At 41.5% G+C, this 21,034-nt stretch overlaps 2 protein-coding genes across 3 annotated transcripts in view; both read left to right on the top strand.

Moving 5' to 3' along the window:
• Positions 1-12,070, top strand: part of itga2.2 (integrin, alpha 2 (CD49B, alpha 2 subunit of VLA-2 receptor), tandem duplicate 2) — a 39,485-nt gene extending 27,415 nt beyond the window's left edge. The window contains exons 21-30 of the mRNA XM_083644875.1: positions 186-278; positions 393-469; positions 683-766; positions 894-993; positions 2,109-2,219; positions 4,280-4,390; positions 4,752-4,865; positions 5,082-5,171; positions 6,670-6,786; positions 7,998-12,070. Coding sequence (XP_083501001.1) covers positions 186-278; positions 393-469; positions 683-766; positions 894-993; positions 2,109-2,219; positions 4,280-4,390; positions 4,752-4,865; positions 5,082-5,171; positions 6,670-6,786; positions 7,998-8,078 — 978 coding nt within the window. The 3' untranslated portion in view covers positions 8,079-12,070. The remainder of the gene's footprint in view (positions 1-185; positions 279-392; positions 470-682; positions 767-893; positions 994-2,108; positions 2,220-4,279; positions 4,391-4,751; positions 4,866-5,081; positions 5,172-6,669; positions 6,787-7,997) is intronic.
• A 1,574-nt stretch (positions 12,071-13,644) lies between these two features.
• On the top strand, positions 13,645-20,033 carry fsta (follistatin a). 2 transcript variants are annotated; one of them, XM_083644198.1, is made up of 6 exons: positions 13,645-13,775; positions 14,903-15,100; positions 15,314-15,532; positions 16,092-16,316; positions 16,849-17,079; positions 19,092-20,033. In XM_083644198.1, exons 1-6 carry the CDS (start codon positions 13,685-13,687, stop codon positions 19,178-19,180), a joined length of 1,053 nt encoding a protein of 350 aa, XP_083500324.1. In that variant the 5' UTR covers positions 13,645-13,684; the 3' UTR covers positions 19,181-20,033. The 2 variants fall into 2 exon arrangements, with proteins under 2 accessions (XP_083500324.1, XP_083500325.1); XM_083644199.1 differs by having other exon boundaries at positions 14,903-15,094.
• Positions 20,034-21,034: the final 1,001 nt, after the last annotated feature.

Below are 21,034 nucleotides of genomic sequence, written 5' to 3' on the forward strand. Positions count from 1 at the left end.
GCTGGTATAACTGTAGCACACTAATTATGTCCTGATGTATGAAAGTGTGGATTTTGACAACTTAACTCAGCTACCTAGTGCACTAGCATAGAGTTCAAAACGTGTAGGTGTCCTTTGCTGTCTGTCTTTGTGAATGGTTAAAAAGCTATACACAGAGTATACTATCTTGAACTGTAACTTCACAGAAGGATGGTACAGAGGTCAAATGCACCTCTACAGAGCAAACAAGTGTTGTCACTTGCCAAGTGGGATACCCAGCTTTAGAAAAAGACCAAGAGGTAGGTGGTGCAACTTAAAGGGGGGAAACAATTTGTTCATTCATTTGACGTAATTGTGTGACTTTGGTGATAGATATTCTCTTTGTTTTAATACTTCACGTGATTTCTCTGCAGGTGACATTTCGGATCAATTTTGACTACAACCTTGCTCAACTGCAAAACCAAGCTGTTGTGAACTTTGAGGCAAAAAGGTAGACGGACATGTTTAAAATGTGTATTGATTAATATATCACTGTCCCTCAATAATGTACTCAAGTCAATAGAAACGTTGAACGCCGTCAGGCTGAAACATGTCAGTTTTTCTGCTGCTGTGCTCGATTAAACTTATGGAAACTTTATTGTGAGTGCTGCCATTTCGTCTGATACTTCATAATGATGTAATGATGTACCTTTATCGTTTATAGTGATGGTAAAGAGCACAGACCCGCAGACAACAAAGTGGACAAAACGATTGATGTCCGATATGATCCAGGGATCATTATATCCAGGTGATTCATGAGATCCTCAGATGCTGCATCTCCTTTTTTATTGACCATAACTGTGTGTTAAATAGCAGATTTAGATCAATGACAAAGCAATGACAGTATTAAATTGTCTTTTTCGCCTCCCCTATAGGCAATCAAATATCAATTTCTATGTGGCGGATGAAACCAATGTGGTGACGACAGTGAAAACTCTAGATGACATCGGTCCAGAGTTTAACTTCTCCCTGAAGGTGAAGTAAATTAATCTGCCTCTAAAATATCACCAGGCATCTCCCATTTGTGACATTATAGAAATATCAATTTGAAATTATGACTGGGCAATATATCGATATAGAGTATCGCAGGGATGATGTATTTGTGTAGGCTACCAGAAATAGCCGCCATGTTGGTTCTTAGGGGGGAAAGGCTATGGGATTTTAGAATCGGTATTTCCGTTACATGCATGAAATAGGGTCTGTGCTTAACAAAAGTTTATGGGAGTGGTAATTTGTGTTCAGCAGGATAATCCTCACACACAAAGCGCAGCAGCTTTGACGCCCAACCGTGAATTCCGCTTTAGGCCACCACTGCCTTCATTTGCCTTTACCCACTTAAGCTGTGTTCACACTGAGATATTTATTTTTCTCTCTGTCGCTCGACTGAACCCTTTGGAAAGTTTGGAATCGCTCTGTCGCTCTGTTTAAATCGCTCATCAATAGGCACAATAATTGACGGACATCTGGGGGCTATAACGTTACGCAATGTCATGATATTTGTCCACTACGAGCCACTGTAGTTGTTTACAAGCTACGCCTATCAGCGTGCTCCTAATGCGAGCTCTATACCGGTAGTACAGACTTCACTTCATGTCAGCTGTCAGCCTGTCAATGAGCTGTCAATGCGGTTTGTTGCCACACAATAAACCAGCAGTTTGTTCCAAGCCAGTGTGATCCTCGACTCACTCTCACACGGCAGCCAATCAGCGTTGAACAGCGAGCGACTGATGCCAGCGTAATTTCGCTCGAGTTGGGATATTTCATCTCGGGGGCGACGAGCGTATTTTCTCCCTATTGCTCTGTCTCTGTCGCTCGGACGCCCAGCGATTTTTCTCCCGGGCGAATATACGCTCAATCGCTCATTTGCATTGACTTTGTATGTAAACTTGATGCCAGCGAAAAAATTTAATAGGTCGGTGTGAATGCAGCTTAAGTCAAAAATCTCACTTTGTAAATATTTTGTGAAAGCACCAATAGTCATCCCTACAATATTGTCACAATATCCATATTGAGTTATTTGCTCAAAAATATTGTGATATTTAATTTTGTCCATATCGCCCAGCCCTAATGAAAATATACTGGATTTAAAGGTTTCAACAGGTAACTTCCCTGTCAGCCTCCTGCACCTGACCATAGCTCTACCCATGACCACCAAAGCTGACAATCCACTGCTCTATGTTACGGGTGTGGACACACAAGAGGTGAGCATTCAGGAACCAAAGTTTACACTGTTGTTGTTGTTGTTGTTGTTGTTGTTGTTGTTGTTGTTGTTGTTATGCAGTGCCCATTCCCCCATGCACCACCCCGTGGGCACTTCCCCCCCGCACACACACTGCACTCTGTCAGGTCCCCGTAAGCGCAAGTTTGAAGTCGATCCGACAAACGGTTCTCGAGATACGTGGAGGATAGACATACAGACAGTCCTGTAGCCTGTACTACGAAGCTAGTTTAATGCCTTATCCGAGTAAGTTTGAGTTTAAACCTGGTTTAGCCGTACTACAAAGCAAGTTAACTTTCAATCACCATGGCAACTGACGCTGCAAAGCTAACCTGGTCGCGACCAGGTTAGCTTCAGAGGATAAGATCAAAATCCATGACAGACCCATATAATCGGCTCTCTGGAGTCACTCACCGTTCATATAAGATCGCCATATGAAAAATAGATTGCAGTCAACTGAGAATATAACAAGAAAAACATTTGTGGCTCTGTAGGCTACATAATTAAATTAAGCCTACTTACCACTTTATGTCTTAACAGCTCAACGATGCGTGGAGAAATATGATCACTATTAATCACCGCCGTGCATATCATGAATGGACCCTCAAATGGAGTGAGGGTGATATTCTCCTACATGCCAGAAAATCCGCATCGTCTCAATTCAGTTCAGCAGTTTTCTCTTTTATAGTAGGCTATTAGGCTTTATACTAGGCTATTTTATATATGAATTATTCGATCAGTGCAACCACACACATGAGTGATAGAGATCATTATTCATTGAGCATGCGTTTCTAAATCTATGGTCTAAATAGGCTTACAGATTGTGGAAATGTATAGACTGAGATTACATTTGTTGCTGCTGTATCAATGTATGCAGCTGTATCAGACAGAAATCGCTGATCGAAGTAAATCAAATGACTGATGTGAATACAAGCTGTTGCTTTAGACAGCCCTTCAGCAGACTATCCAACGCGGATTTTCATTCTGACATTAAATCGCGGATACATTAAATATCCGCTAAAACTCTGATCATGCACTGCGCTTTCATGGAACGAGGAAATGGGTGTGGAAATTGGTGTGGGCGTGGATCAACTCAGCTGTTCATAATGTGATTGGCTAGTGCACCTCTTTCGCGTGGACGCGCGCCTGTGCACGAGCGAAAAACGTGCGCGTGCACAGGCAGATCCCAGGTCCACTTACCTAGTAAAAAACCAGCGTCGTAGTATCAGTTAACTAGATAGCTTTGATCCTGTTCAGTCAAACCAGATCAAAGGGACTTATCGCGGATCTGTTAAACTAGTTTCGTAGTACAGGGCTCTGGAATAAGTCCAAATTGCATGAAATGCGGCACCGCACTCCATCGGGGTCCGAGCAGCGCACTCCCCAAATTTGAAGTCACAATCGGACAAATGTTTCACGAGATAAACTGCTTTTTGTGTTGCCAGTAGGTGGCACTATGTCAAATTGCAAGAGTTTCAGCGATGCACTACTTCGAGTTCCCAGGAGCACACTCCCCAAGTTTGAAGTCAATCGGATGAACGGTTCTCAAGATAAACCACTTTTTGTCTACTGATTATTTCCCCTTGATTTTATTCATGGCTGACTTGTAAATGCATATTTGGACAGGCACATACATAGGAGGAGATTTCTTCACCCTCTGTTCTTAATTGGAACCTGAGGAGGGATGCTACCCCCCCTAAACACAGGGTCGTTCCTGTGTTGACTTTCCCCTGTTAGTGTCAACGACGCTACTTAAAGCTGGGGCTTAGGGCTTGAAGGAGCGCAGAACTGAAGACAAATGTATTAATATCGAATGTGTTTCGCGTCCGAATCGCACAAAAACAGGGCACTGCACTCCGTCAGGTCGCCATCAGCGCACTCCCCGAGTTTGAAGTCGATCCGACCAACGGTTCTGGAGATACGCGAAGGACAGAGAGACAGACGCTATCATCATTATAGTATAGATAGACAGATATGTTCTGAGTCGGGCTGTACAAACTTTCTTTCTGCATTTTGTCTTTGGATTGTGTTCTGTTGAAAAAGGGAAGTTCTGTCAGCTGTGACTCCAGCAGTCTGGTGGACCCACTAAAGATTGGCACAAAGATCCACAAAGCCTCCTTCTCTGAGGAGAGCCTCAGAGGCATACAGACACTGGTCAGTCACCTCCTTTTTACTGCTGTTAGTTTACACACCCTCCTACTGCTTTAATTAATTGTTTTCACACTTTTCATCCATACATTTTTACTTTGCAACGCAGCTCGGTTATGTTTTTCTTTGCTGTATCCTTTTATTACTAATAGCTGTAATTCCCCCCAGGGATCTTTAAAGTTTCATCTCATCTCATGTTAGCTTTTTCAGTGTGTACCGGTGATTTAGTACATTATAAGACTGTCAATTCTCATGCAGGCAGTCTTTTAAACTAAACTGTTGTGTTTACAAATGGATCTAGTTCCACATTTCAACAGCTCATCAACTTGGACCTAATCTAATACTTTTTTTTTTCTCAAATTCACAGAACTGTAACACTGCAAATTGCAAATATGTCAAATGCAAACTGAAAGACATTGAAGTATCGAGCGAGTATTTTGTGAATGTCACTACAAGGATATGGACGGGCACATTTACTTTGGTAAATATATTCAATGATAAATTGTGTGTGTGTGTGTGTGTGTGTGTGTGTGTGTGTGTGTGTGTGTGTGTGTGTGTGTGTGTGTGTGTGTGTGTGTGTGTGTGTGTGTGTGTGTGTGTGTGTGTGTGTGTGTGTGTGTGTGTGTGTGTTTTAGACCTGAATGTTTGGTTTATGTTCATTCATTACCTGTAATTATTTTGTATTAATTCAACACAGGCTACCTATCAGACCATTGCGCTGACTTCCACTGCTGAGGTCGAGAGCTCCCAGCCTGATCTACTTATCATCGGCCTCAAGCAGTTACCAGTAAGATCACATTGCAACATTTTGCTTTGGTTCCTAAGAGACACTTAGAGGTTGCGAGACCCGAAACATCCTATGACCCCAGGGTACATCACTGAGGATACGTCCCAGTTATGCATCCATGCGATGTTTTTTTCTTTCTTTAGTAGTTAGCCTGGCCTAGCCAGTGACTCATAGGAATAGACTACGTGACAACCAGGAAAGACTGGTGACTACTGGAGAGTCAGTTGACAGCCGGAACAGGGACGGCACCCGGGTAGCAGTATGGGTTAGCTCCCCAGCCTGCGTCTTCCGTGAGGAAGAAGCCCAAAAACCCACGAGAGGCCTTTTAGGAGGGCCATTCAAGCCGCAAGTGGAGACTGCAGTGCCACCAAGTACTGGTACTGCATGGTGTCCACTAAGATACCATCACCTCGGAATGAGATGTTTGGAGCGGGGGAGTCTGGTGCAGCGCACAGGTCGTAGACCTGGTGAGACGAGGGAGGAACCCGGCCGGGTGGCAACCCACAGAGCCCGGTCCCTCTACGTACCAGAGCCCTCTCCCTCCCCCGGTCCCGGCAGAGTAGTTCCGGAGCAGCGGATTGAGTGGCCCTGACCGCATGACCACCTTCGACCCTCCCTATAGGGCTGACCGTGGGTAGCTACTGGGACGTAAGTTGGGGCTTGGCCAGCCCCGGCTGGGTCACCTGGGCGAGGGTGTATGATGTTGCGAGACCCGAAACATCCTATGACCCCAGGGTACATCACTGAGGATACGTCCCAGTTATGCATCCATGCAATGTTTTTTTTCTTTCTTTAGCATTAAAGCTAGGTTTATCTGTAACTCAAAGCATTACACTTTAAAGTTAAAATTTCTAAGACTAATTGTGACTTAAGTTGATCTCTGGATTCAAGATCTTTGTTGATTCACTTTTATATGGTGAGGATTTATGTAAGCAGGAACAGAAAAAGTGGAAGCAAGCAAGCTCAAAGTCAAAATTGTGATAATTTATGTAAGGAAATGTAAAAAAACAACAACATAGAAAGATAACATTTCATTGTAGAAAGAAAGACTGTCATTCTCTCCAGTGAAAACAAAGGGACGGTAAAAGTGTTGGCCATGGAGACCATTATCAGACAGACTCTCATGATGGTCTCCATTGCCGATAAATCTAGTTTTCACATTGAATTAAACAAACAGATTTTGGGGAACTGGATGGAATTGTGATCCTCCCACGCACTACCTCCTGCCAGTGAAACTCCTCGCTGTCAGGTGAAAAGAAGCAGCTGGCGACTGCACATGTATCGGAGGAAGCATGTGCTACTCTAACTCTAACCCAAGTACAATTGGGGAGAAAATGGGAGAAAAATCCGTACAAATGAAAATAAAATAAAAAGAAACATAGATTTTAATGACTACAGTAAATAGATGATGTTCATCCACTGATGATGTTTTATGTCACCTGAGCCGACATGCCGTGGGTCGTTCTGTGAGCTGTCCTCCCTTCCCTCGCTCTCCCAGGTGGTGCTCACCATCAGTAAGCCGGGAGAGACGGCTGACGTTCCGGTCGGGGTGATCGTGGGCAGCGTTATCGGAGGGCTGCTGCTGCTGGCGCTGGTTGTCGGACTGCTGTGGAAGGTGAGCATCTATCTACGTTAGAGGGGAAATTTACTTACATTTCAATTTAAAGGAGATTTCATTACAGGGTTTAAAGGGTTCGTATGGATTATTTCCATAGCTCAGGGCTGCCCAATCAGTATTTTGTCAACATGAGCAGTTCTAATTGTCGTTCAATTAGTTTACATGCAACAGTAAGGCAGATATTCTCTAAGGTTTGTGCAGGGAAAAGCACATGCTGTATCACCAAAATGATCAGATCAGGAGGCCAGGCTCTGCAATAACTATGTTCAGTGAGGGGAAAAGAGTCAAATGAAGCCTCTTTCCACCTGCTATATTCATATTATTTTAATTATTTTGCCCACATATCTATTTGTAAATTAGGTCATGTCATTTAATTAACTGATTGCATGCAATTTAATTAATTGATTGCGTTTATATAGTGCCTTTCTCAAAGCGCTTCACATAACTGGGAGGGGGGTGGGGGGAGGGGGTGGAACTCAACTCAACCACCACCAATGTTATTGAGATTGCGACCAAATCACTAAAACACTGTAGTAAGGGAAGCATGGAGAGAGGGTTGTCGTGGAATCTCAAATCAGACCAGAGAACGCTGCAGTTAGAAGGGCTGCTTTAGTGCACAAAGCTGCCAGCCTTGGTGGATTAGTTTTACAGCTGAAACACATAACAGTTTTACGGAAGCCCTGAGAGGCAAGTGAGAGAGAAATCTGGTGATCCACTTTCTAAGTCTGATCTAAATGTTTGTTTGTATTTTCATCTGTGAAAACATGTGAAAAAAAGTTTTAGCAGCTGATTTTATTTTTCTTTCTTCCTGTGTTTGTTGTTGTAATACTCATTCGGCCACAAGAGTGTACCACTACCCCATATTCTAAATGGGACAAAAATATTCATGTTTTGAGTAAGTGCCATACACCTAAGCTCTGGTCCAACAGGACATTGGTGTCATGAGGCAGTGCATAGAATGAATATTGCATTGAGGCAGATAAATTTAGATTATTTATTTATTTATTTATTTATTTATTTATTTATTTATTTATTTATTTATTTATTATGACTAGTATTATTAATTTCCACAATCCATCAGGTGAGAAGACTTGCCTTTAGTGAATTGAGGGCCTAGCACTGACCTAGCACCTAGCACAATTGTTTGTATTTTTTCCAATTGTACAAGATTATACTGTGTACCTGAACATTATCTGTTCACTTTCTAGTTTGGGTTTTTCAAAAGAAAATACAAACTGCTTCAGAAGGAGGCTGATGACGACATGGACGCTGAAGACGATGGGCTGTGAACAAAAGAGAGAACTTCCAGCCTGCTCACTTTGGATATTATCAAAGTGGATACTGACATTTCTCTCAGGTTCTTGCAAACTGGGAAGGGACAGTATCTCAGTCACTGGGGATTGGACAGTATCTCAGTCACTGGGGATTGGACAGTATCTCAGTCACTGGGGATTGGGCCATTTTAATCAAATGGAAACTGCTTTCCATTTTCCTCTGACCTCTGCCTCTGGAGCAGCAACCTGCAGTTTGTGGATAACTGGGATTCAATCTTCTGTTGATCTTGCACAGGATTTTTGTTCATCTTTAACTTTTTGTTTTCTGGATCGTACATTGACAAATCGCTGTTATGCACTGATTTTGAATAAATGTAGAAAAAAATCCAACACACACAAAAATGAATTTGGCCTAGATGGATATTTACTTTATGTAAATGTTTCCATCCGTAGTATGACACTGTCATTGTAACTGTTATATAAATAGCCATTTGTTTTGACCATTGTTTGGCAACATGATTGGCCACCAGCACATTTTGTTGTTTGTGTATGAGTTAGAAATGTGATGTTTTAGACTATGATTTGATAAGCTATGTGGCCGTGTCTATGGGTCCCTGGAGTGGCCAACTGTGGTGGTTGACGTGACCATTCAGTTACAGATGAGGTACAGAATGTGCACTAAAATCAACTTTGGTGGTTTGGTTTGGCTACCTGTGCATAAACTATGACACTTAGCTAAATTCTAATATAGTAATAAACTATAGTTTATCATATAGAGCGATAAAATCCAAAGACTATTGCATGCTCTGTTCTCCTCCTGTTGCTTGAGGATCAGTGGTTGTTCATGGTCAGCTGGATGAAGTGATTGCATGGGTCAGGTTCTCCCAACTGGTACCTTGGTTTTTCATATTGGGACTGAGGTTAGAGATCAAAGTCTTTGTGTGGTTGTATTTGCCCAGCTTCACCACAAGATGGCAGCATGATATAGGTGACATCTTGGGACTGTTGAATGTTTTGTCACTGCTCCACAGTATGTGGATGACCTGAACACGAAACCACTATATGGCATCAAACATGATACTTTATTTAGGATTCAGATCATAATTGTTGTTCTGTTTAACTCTGTTTTATTCTGTTTAGTCTCCTCTTCTCCTCCCCTCCCCTCCCCTCTCCTCTCCTCCTCCTCCACTCTTCTCCTCTCATCTTCTCCTCCCCTCCTCTCCTCTCCTCTCCTGCTGGAATACTTTTGGAAAACCTAACCCCGCTAGGAGCCCTGGTTGGATCACATCCTTCCAAAAATCAAGACAATTTAACTTTTCTCTCTAACTCAGTTCATTTCTTTCTCACATGTTTGATTGTCATGTTCTCCCATAGCTGGCTTAGTCTTTCCCTTGACTGTTTTTGGAATGTTTTTCTTAGTGCTTTTCTTATTAAGGAGCCAACTGCAGGGTCTTTAGCATACATTCCATTGGATCTGGCGAGGTGGAATCTCCTATTTGTTTCTCATAAGTAACATAGTTTTGTGATCCCAGGGTCCAGCCTTCCTTGTTGGGGAGAATTATTACATTTGATAAATGATCAAACTACTCTATTTCACAATTTGTGATGCATTGCAGAGTTGAGAAAGAGCATTTGGATGCTATGTGTCGATAGGGAACAGTGTTGAAATAGTTGATGAAATGAGATACAGTAGAAGTGTTTGACCACCTTTGTGAGTCTATCCTTCTGGGGCTTCTACAGAAGATTGGCAGTTATGTAGCAATACACGACTCAGCGCATACCACATCGGCATGATTGTTCACAAATTGCTGCAATATTCTTTGCGAGTCAAAATTGACATTGATCTCATGATTAACTATTTGATGATAGCTCATATAGGATTGACCTTTATTTGCACTTTGTCATGCTTTTGTAGCTTATAAATCTTAGAGAATGACGTTCACTCTAACTATGATTTAAGACCATTTCTTTGTATCGTTGCACAGCATTGGCTGCCAATAATATGACAATACTGACAAGTTGCTGTGGTGATGGTTCACTGGTTTTTCTTTTATTTCACTTGAGAGTGAAAATGAAAACTTGAACATTTTGTTATGCAGGTTTGGGGTGGATTTTTTAATGCAGTGTTACATAATCTAGGGGCAAAAGGCTACATTCCACAGTATGACAGTATAAACTTTAGTCTGTTTTTATGCAAGAATTTTGTAAACTTTTGTAAAAACAAAATTATCACTGTCATCAGAAATGTGTGCACCCAATCCAACCAATCATGTACTCTCTTAGCAAAAAATGCCTTTTTAATGGCAATAGCTTTTATGCTAGATTGTTAAAGTGAATTTAGTGATTTCAGGGTCTGGGACAGTGAGCCACGTTGTCCTAGCCTGGGTAAACCCAGCCGCCACGTGACCTGCTCTCAGACCTGCTCTCAGTCACTACTGTCACTGTAGTGACTGAGAGCAGGGTAAGCCTGAGAGCAGGTCACGTGGAGGCTGGGTTTACCCAGGGTAAGGTTGTCCCTCTGCTGGTGCCTGTCATGGCTCCAGGACAGCAGGTAGATACAGTGAAGGTAGATACAGTGAGGCAACAAGAGTATACTGTACCTTTTAGTCTTCAATGAGAATTTCACTGATTTTGCTTTTCAATTTTGGCACGAAGAAAAACTCATGAATCATTAGTCACCAGACACAGAATGGTTTGACGAGCAGCGTACTGCTTTACAGTTCATATAAAAGTTTTGGTACAGCCTCATCTATTCATTCAAACTCAGAAAGGGACTCAGTTAAATGGCCAAGTTTGTGTAAATATACAGAAATTTGATCTTTGTGGCATTTCCACAACACAATTCTTACACACATCCAGGACAAACATGATTAAATTGTGTCTGTACACTGAAGTTTATAAGGTGATAAAGGAAAGTCCTCTTCACTGCAGTTATTGAGTTGGGAAGATGGTCAAGATTCAGGGCCAGTGGTAGCCTATAATCTGCTTAAATTAAAAATAGTTGAATAAAACAGTATGTGTGGCATTTTGGGTATGAATGTACTAGTGTTGATGTTTCCCTTCAGACTGATCATTTTGATCACAATCAACCTCTCTGGGCTTTCATGATGGGATGTCTCTTCTCTTTAGCAGTGTTTGTTCATTCAAAAACTCATATTGGGTCCAAATCAAAATTATGTGAGAAATCTCTGTCTGATTCACTCACACAGGATGGAAGCAGTGGCAGTAAAAAATAATCATCACAGGTCCAAAGCTTTCTTATGGTGACGATCACAGTCTGTTTTGCAGCACAGCAGACAGCCAGCTAAACATTCAGTGTTGCGGCGTAACAGATTATATGAAAGATAATTATCATAACCTGATTGTGAGAGCACAGTAACTGTAATCTGCAACAATAATGATTTGACAGATGCTTTTGAGACTTGTTGGATTACTGAGAAATTACATTGAGATTGTAAGAATATCTGCATCTTGAAATAATAGTTAAGAGTTAGCCTAATTGTTTTTGGCAAATGTTGGCAAATGTTTGTTTATATTCATATTCAGAGGATTTGGCAATTAGATTGAGGACTTATTTTGAGTCTTCCGATGGATTGCACTGATTTAATTGGTAATAACATTAGATTTTGAAAGTATAGCTAATCAACCTTATATGTGGATCATGTAGGCTAAATGAGGACCAGAATGGGGCCAATGAATCAAAGTTGTTTTTCTTTTAGGCATACAATTAGGCTATCCACCACTACAAAGTAAAGTATCTTAACCAAAATATGAGTGTGTTTGATTGGAAAGTAAGAGAGTGTGCGATTAATATTTTGTTGCAGTTTGTATGAGACTGTATGTCGTGTTGATATCTGACTGTTTTTACTCGTCTTTTGTTCTGGGGGAGTTGGAAATGGTTCTTAAAACGCTCCTTTGTTTTTTTACTGAGAAAATGTCTTTACACTTCCTGTCAAGACTTTGCCCTGCAGGTTTATTACTGTAAATGGTGTTTAAAGAAATGAAATTAAAACCAATCCAAAAATAGTAAACATAATTTGGTTTTGTCTAACATGCAACCCCCCGCCCCCCCCCACACACACACACACACTCTCTCTCTCTCTCTCTCTCTCTCTCTCTCTCTCTCTCTCTCTCTCTCTCTCTCTCTCTCTCTCACACACACACACACACACCTATATGCATGCACACGTCTGACTATTTGAAGATTAAAGCCCACCAATGCATTAGTGATAATAATACCCTAGAAATGCAGCAATGCCTATACATTGGGGATATCAGGATGTCATAAATATCACCGCAAAACGTAAGCAAATAGGCCTATAGCTGGCTCTTATAGGAATTATGTTCTGCTGTGATGAGAGATAACTCTTGCGTATATACCACAGGCTGATTTTAACTGAAGTCCCTTAGAAATAGCATTCTGATTTCAGAGACTGAGGAGAACATAATAGGCTAGGCTAGGCTAGATGTTATTTTCATAATTAGTAGATCATGGATTACCTGAGATATTCCCCCGGTATAAAGAGAGATTACAACCTTCTCCGTCCCTGGCTGACACTCTAATTCCCTGATGCCTGATTTCAAACCAGACACTTCACACTGGGCCATGCGTAAAGTTGTAACCAATGTCCCGCTGAAGAGGTCGCGCAAGGACTTCTGAAGGAGTCCTCTGTGTCTGTCTGTGCGCGAGTGCGTGCGTGCGTTTCATTCAATGAAACGTAACACCCTGCTCCTCTGTCTGAAGCCTCTTCGGAAACAGGGTTGATTATATTTAAAAGCTTGACCCGGGAGAGAAACCCAAACAACTGTCTGTTCTAATATTAGTAGTGCGGCTGCAGGCTACTATGAATTCTATTATTGTCTGTGCTCAGATGTATTCCAATAGGCAACTCTCATCAAAAGATTACCACTGTTGTCTGCAGTTGGTGGAAAAAAATATCAGTTATCACCAAGTAGCCTACTCTTGAGGGATGATTGTATGTCCGGACTCCGGAGATATAGATGGCTATTTGATTATAATTAAGGCCTATAGTTATGAGAGTGACATTGTTATTACTGTATTGTTGTTGTTGTTGTTGTTGTTGTTGTTGTTGTTGTTATTCGGCTATTAATACCCTATTATGATGGCTATAAAGGCACATACCCACGTCCAGAAACGTCATGCGTAAAACGAGCCGTGTATCCCACTTGCACAATATGGTCAGTAAATGCTGGCCTAAAACGTTTAAAATTAAACAAACCAGATTGTATACACCTTCAAAACCACACTGATATCAACTGGTGCATTTTGTTTCATCTGCTTCTGTGCATCAAGCCTTAACTGCCTGTCGCCTATTATGAATTCATAAAAAAAATATAATATTCTTTAATTATTGTTGCAAGAGAAAGTTGCGTATAACGATGTCACCTGATTGGGATTGAAAGAACTTTGGTAAGAAGAAAAAATCTCCCCACCCCCACAGAAGAGGAGCCCGCCCACCAGAGACAGTCAACCCGAGACCCTTATAGATTTAAAAAGAGAGGCTGCATTCTCAGACTGACACTTATTCAACACTGCCACCTTAAGCAGATTACTTTTGCGCTGCCTGTGTCAAATCCGTGGTTGACTTTACCTCTCCATCATGTTCAGGATGCTGAAACACCACCTTCACCCGGGCATTATTCTCTTGTTGATATGGCTTTGTCATCTTATGGAAGATCAAAAAGTTCAAGGTAAGCTCTTCATCATTTTGTGGTCATCTTTACATTTGGAAAAACTTCGACTTACTGTCAGCTACAGAGCGGGCATGGGTGTCGCATAGGCTACTTACTGGGACGGACAAACTTTTTTTAAAGTGAGTTTCAATTTTTCCCTCTGATAGAACTCCCTCTACCTCAGACAGTGCGTGCGTAAAGTGTCCATAAAACAGGTGCCATATGGGACACTTCAAAGTGATAGACTGCATGGCAAGTTTCGCGGCACAGACTTAAGCCGCCAAACCGTGTCGATGGCTGCGTCAGCTCTCCATAATAAGAATAGCCAAATATTTCATGTATGTAGGCTACTGTACTACGGATGTCTTACGATGTTCTGGTCAAGGCAAAAACAAACTTAATCGTTTACACTATGAGTTTATGGGCGTGCATGTTATTTTTAAATTACCCGCATTGGTGTCTAGAGATTGCATTCCCTTTTTATTCATTTTGAGCATAAATATTTTTTTTCACCTATGGTTTCAGAACTTACTAATGGATACAATGTTAGAAGCCCATGCTCCTCGATAGCTCGTGGGCTGGTCATCTGTGTCTGTATCGGTTTTGATACCCTGCTGCTGTCTGGACCATTTGTGTACCATATTAGGACAGGTCCTGCTTTTTGTTTTTGTATTTATATTTTTTTGCCATTTTGATCAAACTTTGCATTGGTTTGCTGATAAGCATTTCAATGTCTGGTAGGCTATATTGTTCTCCAATATGGTGTGGTGTAGTGTGGGTAGCCCTGTCACCTCAACATCGTGGTTTTCCGAAAGAGATAGCTGCTATTAACACTGTCTAGACGCTCCACTTTCTGTCCAGTGATAAGGAGGCTAGGAGAATAAAGGGCAACCCCCCTCCAAAGATTCTCCCTACTTTTTTGTTGGTGGTTGTATTGTAGGGGCTCAGTCAGATGGGATAGGCAAGTGTTAACACAGTCTCGCACAAAATCAGACAAAATACTGCGGGGAGGGGGAGAGGGGAGGGAGGGCGCGTCTCGATGCAGGCTGCGTGTGTAGTGCGTCTGTCTGGAGCAGCAGTTTCAGACGTTCGACATGCAACAGTGCAGTGGCCAGTGGGGCAAATGAGTTTGTGTTTGTTTGCAGCTGGAAACTGCTGGTTGCAGCAGGGGAAGAACGGGAGGTGCCAGGTGCTCTACATGCCCGGCATGAGCAGAGAGGAGTGCTGTCGGAGTGGCAGACTAGGGACGTCCTGGACCGAGGAGGACGTCCCCAACAGCACGCTCTTTAGGTGGATGATCTTCAATGGCGGAGCCCCCAATTGCATACCTTGCAAAGGTGGAGGTGCACTCAATTCCGTTGGTTTCCACACAACACATATCCTCACGCATGCCCCCCCCCCCCTTTGCTTTTTTGTAGTGATGACTAGCCTCAGCTGTTTTACATGCGTAATGATTCATGCTCTGTTTTTTATCAACTGCGTAAAATTGTTTTTACGCATGCGCCCAAAGCCCTACTAGCATCACATAGAGGTGTAACACAAACCTTTTATTTTAGAAACCTGCGATAATGTTGACTGCGGGCCTGGGAAGAGGTGCAAGATGAACAGGAGGAGTAAGCCACGCTGCGTGTGCGCGCCAGACTGCTCCAACATCACCTGGAAAGGACCCGTCTGCGGCTCGGATGGGAAGACCTACAAAGACGAGTGCGCTCTCCTCAAGTCTAAATGTAAAGGCCATCCCGACCTGGACGTGCAGTACCAGGGAAAGTGCAAGAGTAAGTACATTCATTCATTCATTCATTCATTCATTCATTCATTCATTTATTTATTTATTTATTTATTTATTTATTTATTTATTTATTTATTTATTAACCATGGTACCACTTTACAATAAGAGTACATTAATTAATGGTTAGTTAATGCTTAATAATGCGTACTAAGCATTAACTAACCCATAGTTAATGCTGATTAACTAACCCTAAGGGTTAGTTAACCCTACCCTAACCATTAACTAACCCTAAACTATTAAATAATGTATAAAAATACTTCATTAACATGAACACCATTAGTCATGATTACTAGACACACTAACAGTTAGTTAAGGGTTAGTTGATGATTATTAACTAATGTAACCCTTAATGTACCCTTATTCAATAAGGGTACATTAAGGGTTACATTATTGTAAAGTGTTACCTTTACCACTCATGAGATTCCACAAGGTACTTCAGACATGTTTTTCAAAGTCAAATTGTCTGAACTGGATGTTATGTGTTTATCAGCAGATAACATTTCAGGTCCTGTTCTCAAAATCTTCCATTTCCTTTGACTTGACAGAAACGTGCCGTGACGTCTTGTGCCCCGGCAGCTCCACATGCGTGGTGGACCAGACAAATAACGCGTATTGTGTGACGTGTAATCGGATTTGCCCCGAGGTAACGTCGCCTGAGCAGTACCTGTGTGGAAACGACGGGATCATCTATGCCAGTGCCTGTCACCTGAGAAGGGCTACCTGTCTTCTTGGCAGATCCATCGGAGTGGCATATGAGGGAAAATGCATCAGTAAGTCTGCAACAGGAGACTCAGCCTGAGACTTCATTCCCTGAGAGTGGCCTCCTCCTGCAATTGACTTTGAATAGTGCGTTTTCCTCCTCCTGGCCAATGTTGCAGTTATTCATTGTTCATTTGTGCCAACATTCCACTACAAAGGGGGTCTTGAGCAGCGAGTGTGTTGTAGTTGCTCATGTTTGCTCAAGAAATGATGGACATCTTATTGTTTCCTGATGTTGGCAGCACAATCCAACATGGGAGAGAGCGAGAGTGAGGGGGAGGGAGTGAGAGAATTGCTGGGGGCATAAAGACAATGCTGCCAGTTAATATTTGAGTCAGATTCATTCTTATTTGCATAACTGTTAACGTAAACCTATGTAGTATTAGCCCTTAATCATATACCAAACATACGATACAATGTCTGGATGGAATTTACTTTTTGCTGCAAGCTTAGCTCACCAGTCATCTGATCTAGCTTGCAAAACAGTCATGGTAATCCATCTAATCAAAGATTTCCCCTGCACTGATTCCAATCTGCTTCCAGAGGCCAAGTCGTGTGAGGACATCCAGTGCAGTGCAGGGAAAAAGTGTCTGTGGGATGCGAGGATGAGCCGGGGACGCTGCTCTCTCTGTGATGAGACGTGTCCGGAGAGCCGGACGGATGAGGTGGTGTGTGCCAGCGACAACACCTCATATCCCAGTGAATGTGCCATGAAGCAAGCTGCTTGTTCTTTGGGGGTGCTGCTGGAAGTCAAGCACTCTGGATCTTGCAACTGTAAGTAAAAAAAAAAACAACACAAAAAGAAACACCCCTGCCCCCTCCAAGCAAAAGACAATATTCCATGTTGTTTCCTCAACAAAACCTCCCCTGAAAGTACCCCCACCCCAATCCTCCCCCAACTCCCACCCCACCCACTCCACCAAGCACAGCTTAAGCAAGCAGAAAGGACTTGGGAATGGAAGAACTTGCATGATGTCATCTTTGTTGCTGGCTCTTTTTTTTTCTTTTTTCTTTTTGCAATTCTTCTGCAAAACAAAATAACAGAAAGGTGAATAAACAATCATCGTCTATAAGTGAACACACAGTCAGCAGACTCTGTCTGGGAGTCTGGGAAACACTAACTTCATTAAACTAACACAAATATTAAAGGAGACTTGTTTTGTTTGCAGTGGAACAATCCTATTTAAAAGTCTAGTCGAGTTTGTGGTTATGCTAGTGACCTGCCTGAGCAGGTTGCCTTAAGTTTCTTTCTTTTTCCCCTTTTTTTGTCAATAGTGGTTTATTTTTACGATAGTGGTCATATCTTTACAGCTTGTAAATTCCATGGTCACATTGCTAATTTCACGGTAATGGTGTATTTATGTTTTAGTTTTCTTTTTTGTTGTTGCTTTTGGCTATAATCAATCAATTCAAAATGCACTGCCTCTTGTGACATACACCGCAATGCCAACATGTCAATTAAGAACAGAATACTTTTGAATATACTCATGTGCATAAGGTGATTGTAACATTGGTGCCATTATAACGATGGTGGATTTTAAAGTTGCTCTTCATGTAGACTACCTATTTGTAGAGCAGTGTGAGCCATTCAGGTGCTCGCTGATTTGGGGGGAAAACCATCAAAATGAACATTAGCCTCAAGGAATTATCAAATTTACATTCCAAGTTGCTATGTAAAAGAATGTCTCCTTGTTATTGTTTCTCTCCCGACTGAGTACCTTAATGTGATGTGCCTTAAGGTATACAATGGAATCCAAGGGACCAAGTTTATGATCACCTCGTGAACGAAATATTAATGTGATATTTTACAGTATGCAGGATAAGCATAAGACGCTTGTAGAACCACGCTCTCTTACTTCTCATCTCACCATTACAAAAAAGTAACATCTATCAGCTGACTTTGACTGTTCGTGCTGTTTCCAGTGAATGTGATGTCTATCAGAAAAGTATGTATCAAAAAAATATACAAATCCATTTGGATTGATGAGGGACTGCCTTTTTTTCTTTCTTTTTTTTGTATTGTCACTGTTGCTCTTGCTTGTGTGCTTTTACATGTCCAATGTAAATCTCTTCTGTAAAAAGAAAAGAAAATACCTCAGAACTGTGTCAGTGGACTTTGACCTGCTTGCTAAGGTCAGGCTGTGGCACAGCGTCCTCCCTCCCAGTAGCAGCAACTGTACGTTTGTGTCAGAGACAAAAAATAATATAAGAAGAAATCATAATGAGACGCATCATAAGGACACTAGCAAATCCTAGAACACAAGAGCACGTTTGTGTGTTATGCGTGTCTGCTTTCAGAAAACCTGCTCAAAAGAGACCGAGCCACCGGACCCATCAGCCCCAGTGACCTAACCCCCTGCATCACCGCCATCACCCACCACCCACCCCTCCCCTTCTACCACCCATCCCACTCTTCCACCATCATCCCAACTTCCCCTCTTGTCACAGCCCTGACTTGCTACATTATGTAAATCCAGTTGCATAATTGGGGATGCCACAGTGAAACGTTGATGCCAAGTCACACAGAATAACCCCACGCCTCACACACAAACACACACGCGCACACACACACACACACACACACACGCACGCACGCACGCACGCACACACACACACACACACACACACACACACACACACACACACACACACACACACACAAAGAAAGTAATGGGAGGCTGTGTACTAGTGGCTTTGCTGTGATGTGTTTATGAGAACATTCAGTGATATTCTGCGCTGTTGTGGTCCATATTCATACAACAGCTACCATATATTCTCCCATATAGCCATTACGGAAGACCAGGAGGAGGATGAGGAAGATGAGGACTCAGACAACATGGCCTATGTACGTTTATCTTCTATACTGGATGGATAGGCCGCCATCACTAGGGGAACAGTCCTAGGGCAAGGAATCATGTCCATACTGTACATTATGTGTATGCTTATTTATTTTTTCAAGAAAAAAGGAAGTATACATATAGTTCAGTCTGCTAGATGTTTATTTATACTGTTTTTGTGTGTTTTATAATTTATACATTTACAATGTCAGGCTTACTATCTACCATGATATATTGTGTTACCACTCATTTCCCCTTTTGTTGTTGTTGTCTCTTTTACTTTCTTTTTTATCATGAAGAAATATATTTTGTCCAAAGAGAAGCAGTGTTATTTATTTGTCATGTGACCGTGTAAGTATAAGTCTTCTGCAAGCTGTAAATTGCATTCCCTGAGCTGTAAAAATCTGCTTGTCAAATCTTTATCACAGATGTTTATGTCACACATACGTAAATGCATGTTTAGGCTGTGTGTTTATTTATTGGGAATATATCAATCATTTTATGTACAGAAGTGTTTCTGGTTTGTTTACAACTCATAATAACTGACCAAAGGGATTCTCTCAATGGTTCTGCAAAGGTGCACTGTAAAAGCTGCAACATGGTGGTGATGAAAAGGAAGAGAAAAAGAAGAGCCATTTGGTGTGTTTTTTGTTACTCTTCAAGTGTAGTCCTTTAGATTTGCTTCCCCATGAAGATGTCGAGTGTAGACATTCAATAGCATTCACTTTGACTCCCCACATTAGGACAGAGATGAGTTTTGGACGATACTTGATTATTTTTTGGAGAAAAAGAAATGTGCCATTAACATTTGTGTGCTGTCTTCTTGCCAACGTGCTCCGTATTGCTCTCGCAGAGCTACAATAACGTACAGCAGTACTCAACACTATATCGAACTTCATCACTTTGCTTCTTTCTCTGTTTTTTCTCTGAATGTTTTTTTTTTCAAACATCACAAGAGAAATACAAAATTCTGTTATGAATATATAGTTTTGTATTTTTTATGTAAATGTCATATGTACATACAAAGTTTGATGGTATTTGTACAGATATGAAGAGTGAAACAATAAAAGTTTTTTTTCCTTATACATTTTCTGACTGACATATTCTTGATATTTAAATCATATCAAAGATGTGATTAGACTTATCAATTTCCACAGTATAGGCAATCAAGTAGCCTACAATTCAAAACATAATTTGCATCTTGTCCTACCATCGAGCATTCACTGATGATACAATACCCCCCCCCCCCCCCCCCACGCACACACACACGTTACTCAATTATCTCAAGCATTTTATAAGAAAAACGCATGAGAAGTGAGAAGTATTGAAATGTCTTTAACCCTATCTGAATACTACTTACAGACAGTATGTGTGGTCTGTAATACAAAACTCCCTTCTTCTTTGTGCTCAATAGGCTACTGACATTTACAACTTTATAAATCTGTAGCTATATGATCTGGGGAAGACCCGTTTAAACCATGTATGATACCATTTAAACCAACAGTTGATATGGGAAAGTCCACCAGACTGTTGCAAATCTGCTGAGTTTTAAGACATTTATACTCCCTACTCCAGTATCATCAGGATGTAAAAAATATAGCACCATAGAAGATCATATTAATTCAAGAACCTTTATTTTGACAAGGGGAAAGTGCACTGAGGGGGAGAGAGAGAGAGAGAGGGAGAGAGAGAGAGAGAGAGAGAGAGAGAGAGAGAGAGAGAGAGAGAGAGAGAGAGAGAGAAAGAAAGAAAGAAAGAAAGAAAGAAAGAAAGAAAGAAAGAAAGAGAAAGAAAGAAAGAAAGACCAATTGTTTGAAAGCAATATGAGACACAAAAATTATAGGCTACATAAAACTATGCCCATTTTTCTTTGAATTATTTCCATATTCGTT

This window comes from Poromitra crassiceps (genome assembly GCF_964638095.1).
Source record: "Poromitra crassiceps genome assembly, chromosome: 10".
NCBI lineage: Eukaryota > Metazoa > Chordata > Actinopteri > Beryciformes > Melamphaidae > Poromitra > Poromitra crassiceps.

What these genes read in the sequence shown, in the direction of transcription:
- fsta (XM_083644198.1), top strand. Translation starts at nt 13,685, where the DNA reads ATGTTCAGGATGCTGAAACACCACCTTCACCCGGGCATTATTCTCTTG. An exon ending in GTACCAGGGAAAGTGCAAGA is followed by an intron (nt 15,533 to 16,091) that starts GTAAGTACATTC and finishes TTGACTTGACAG; the next exon opens with AAACGTGCCGTGACGTCTTG. An exon ending in ATATGAGGGAAAATGCATCA is followed by an intron (nt 16,317 to 16,848) that starts GTAAGTCTGCAA and finishes ATCTGCTTCCAG; the next exon opens with AGGCCAAGTCGTGTGAGGAC.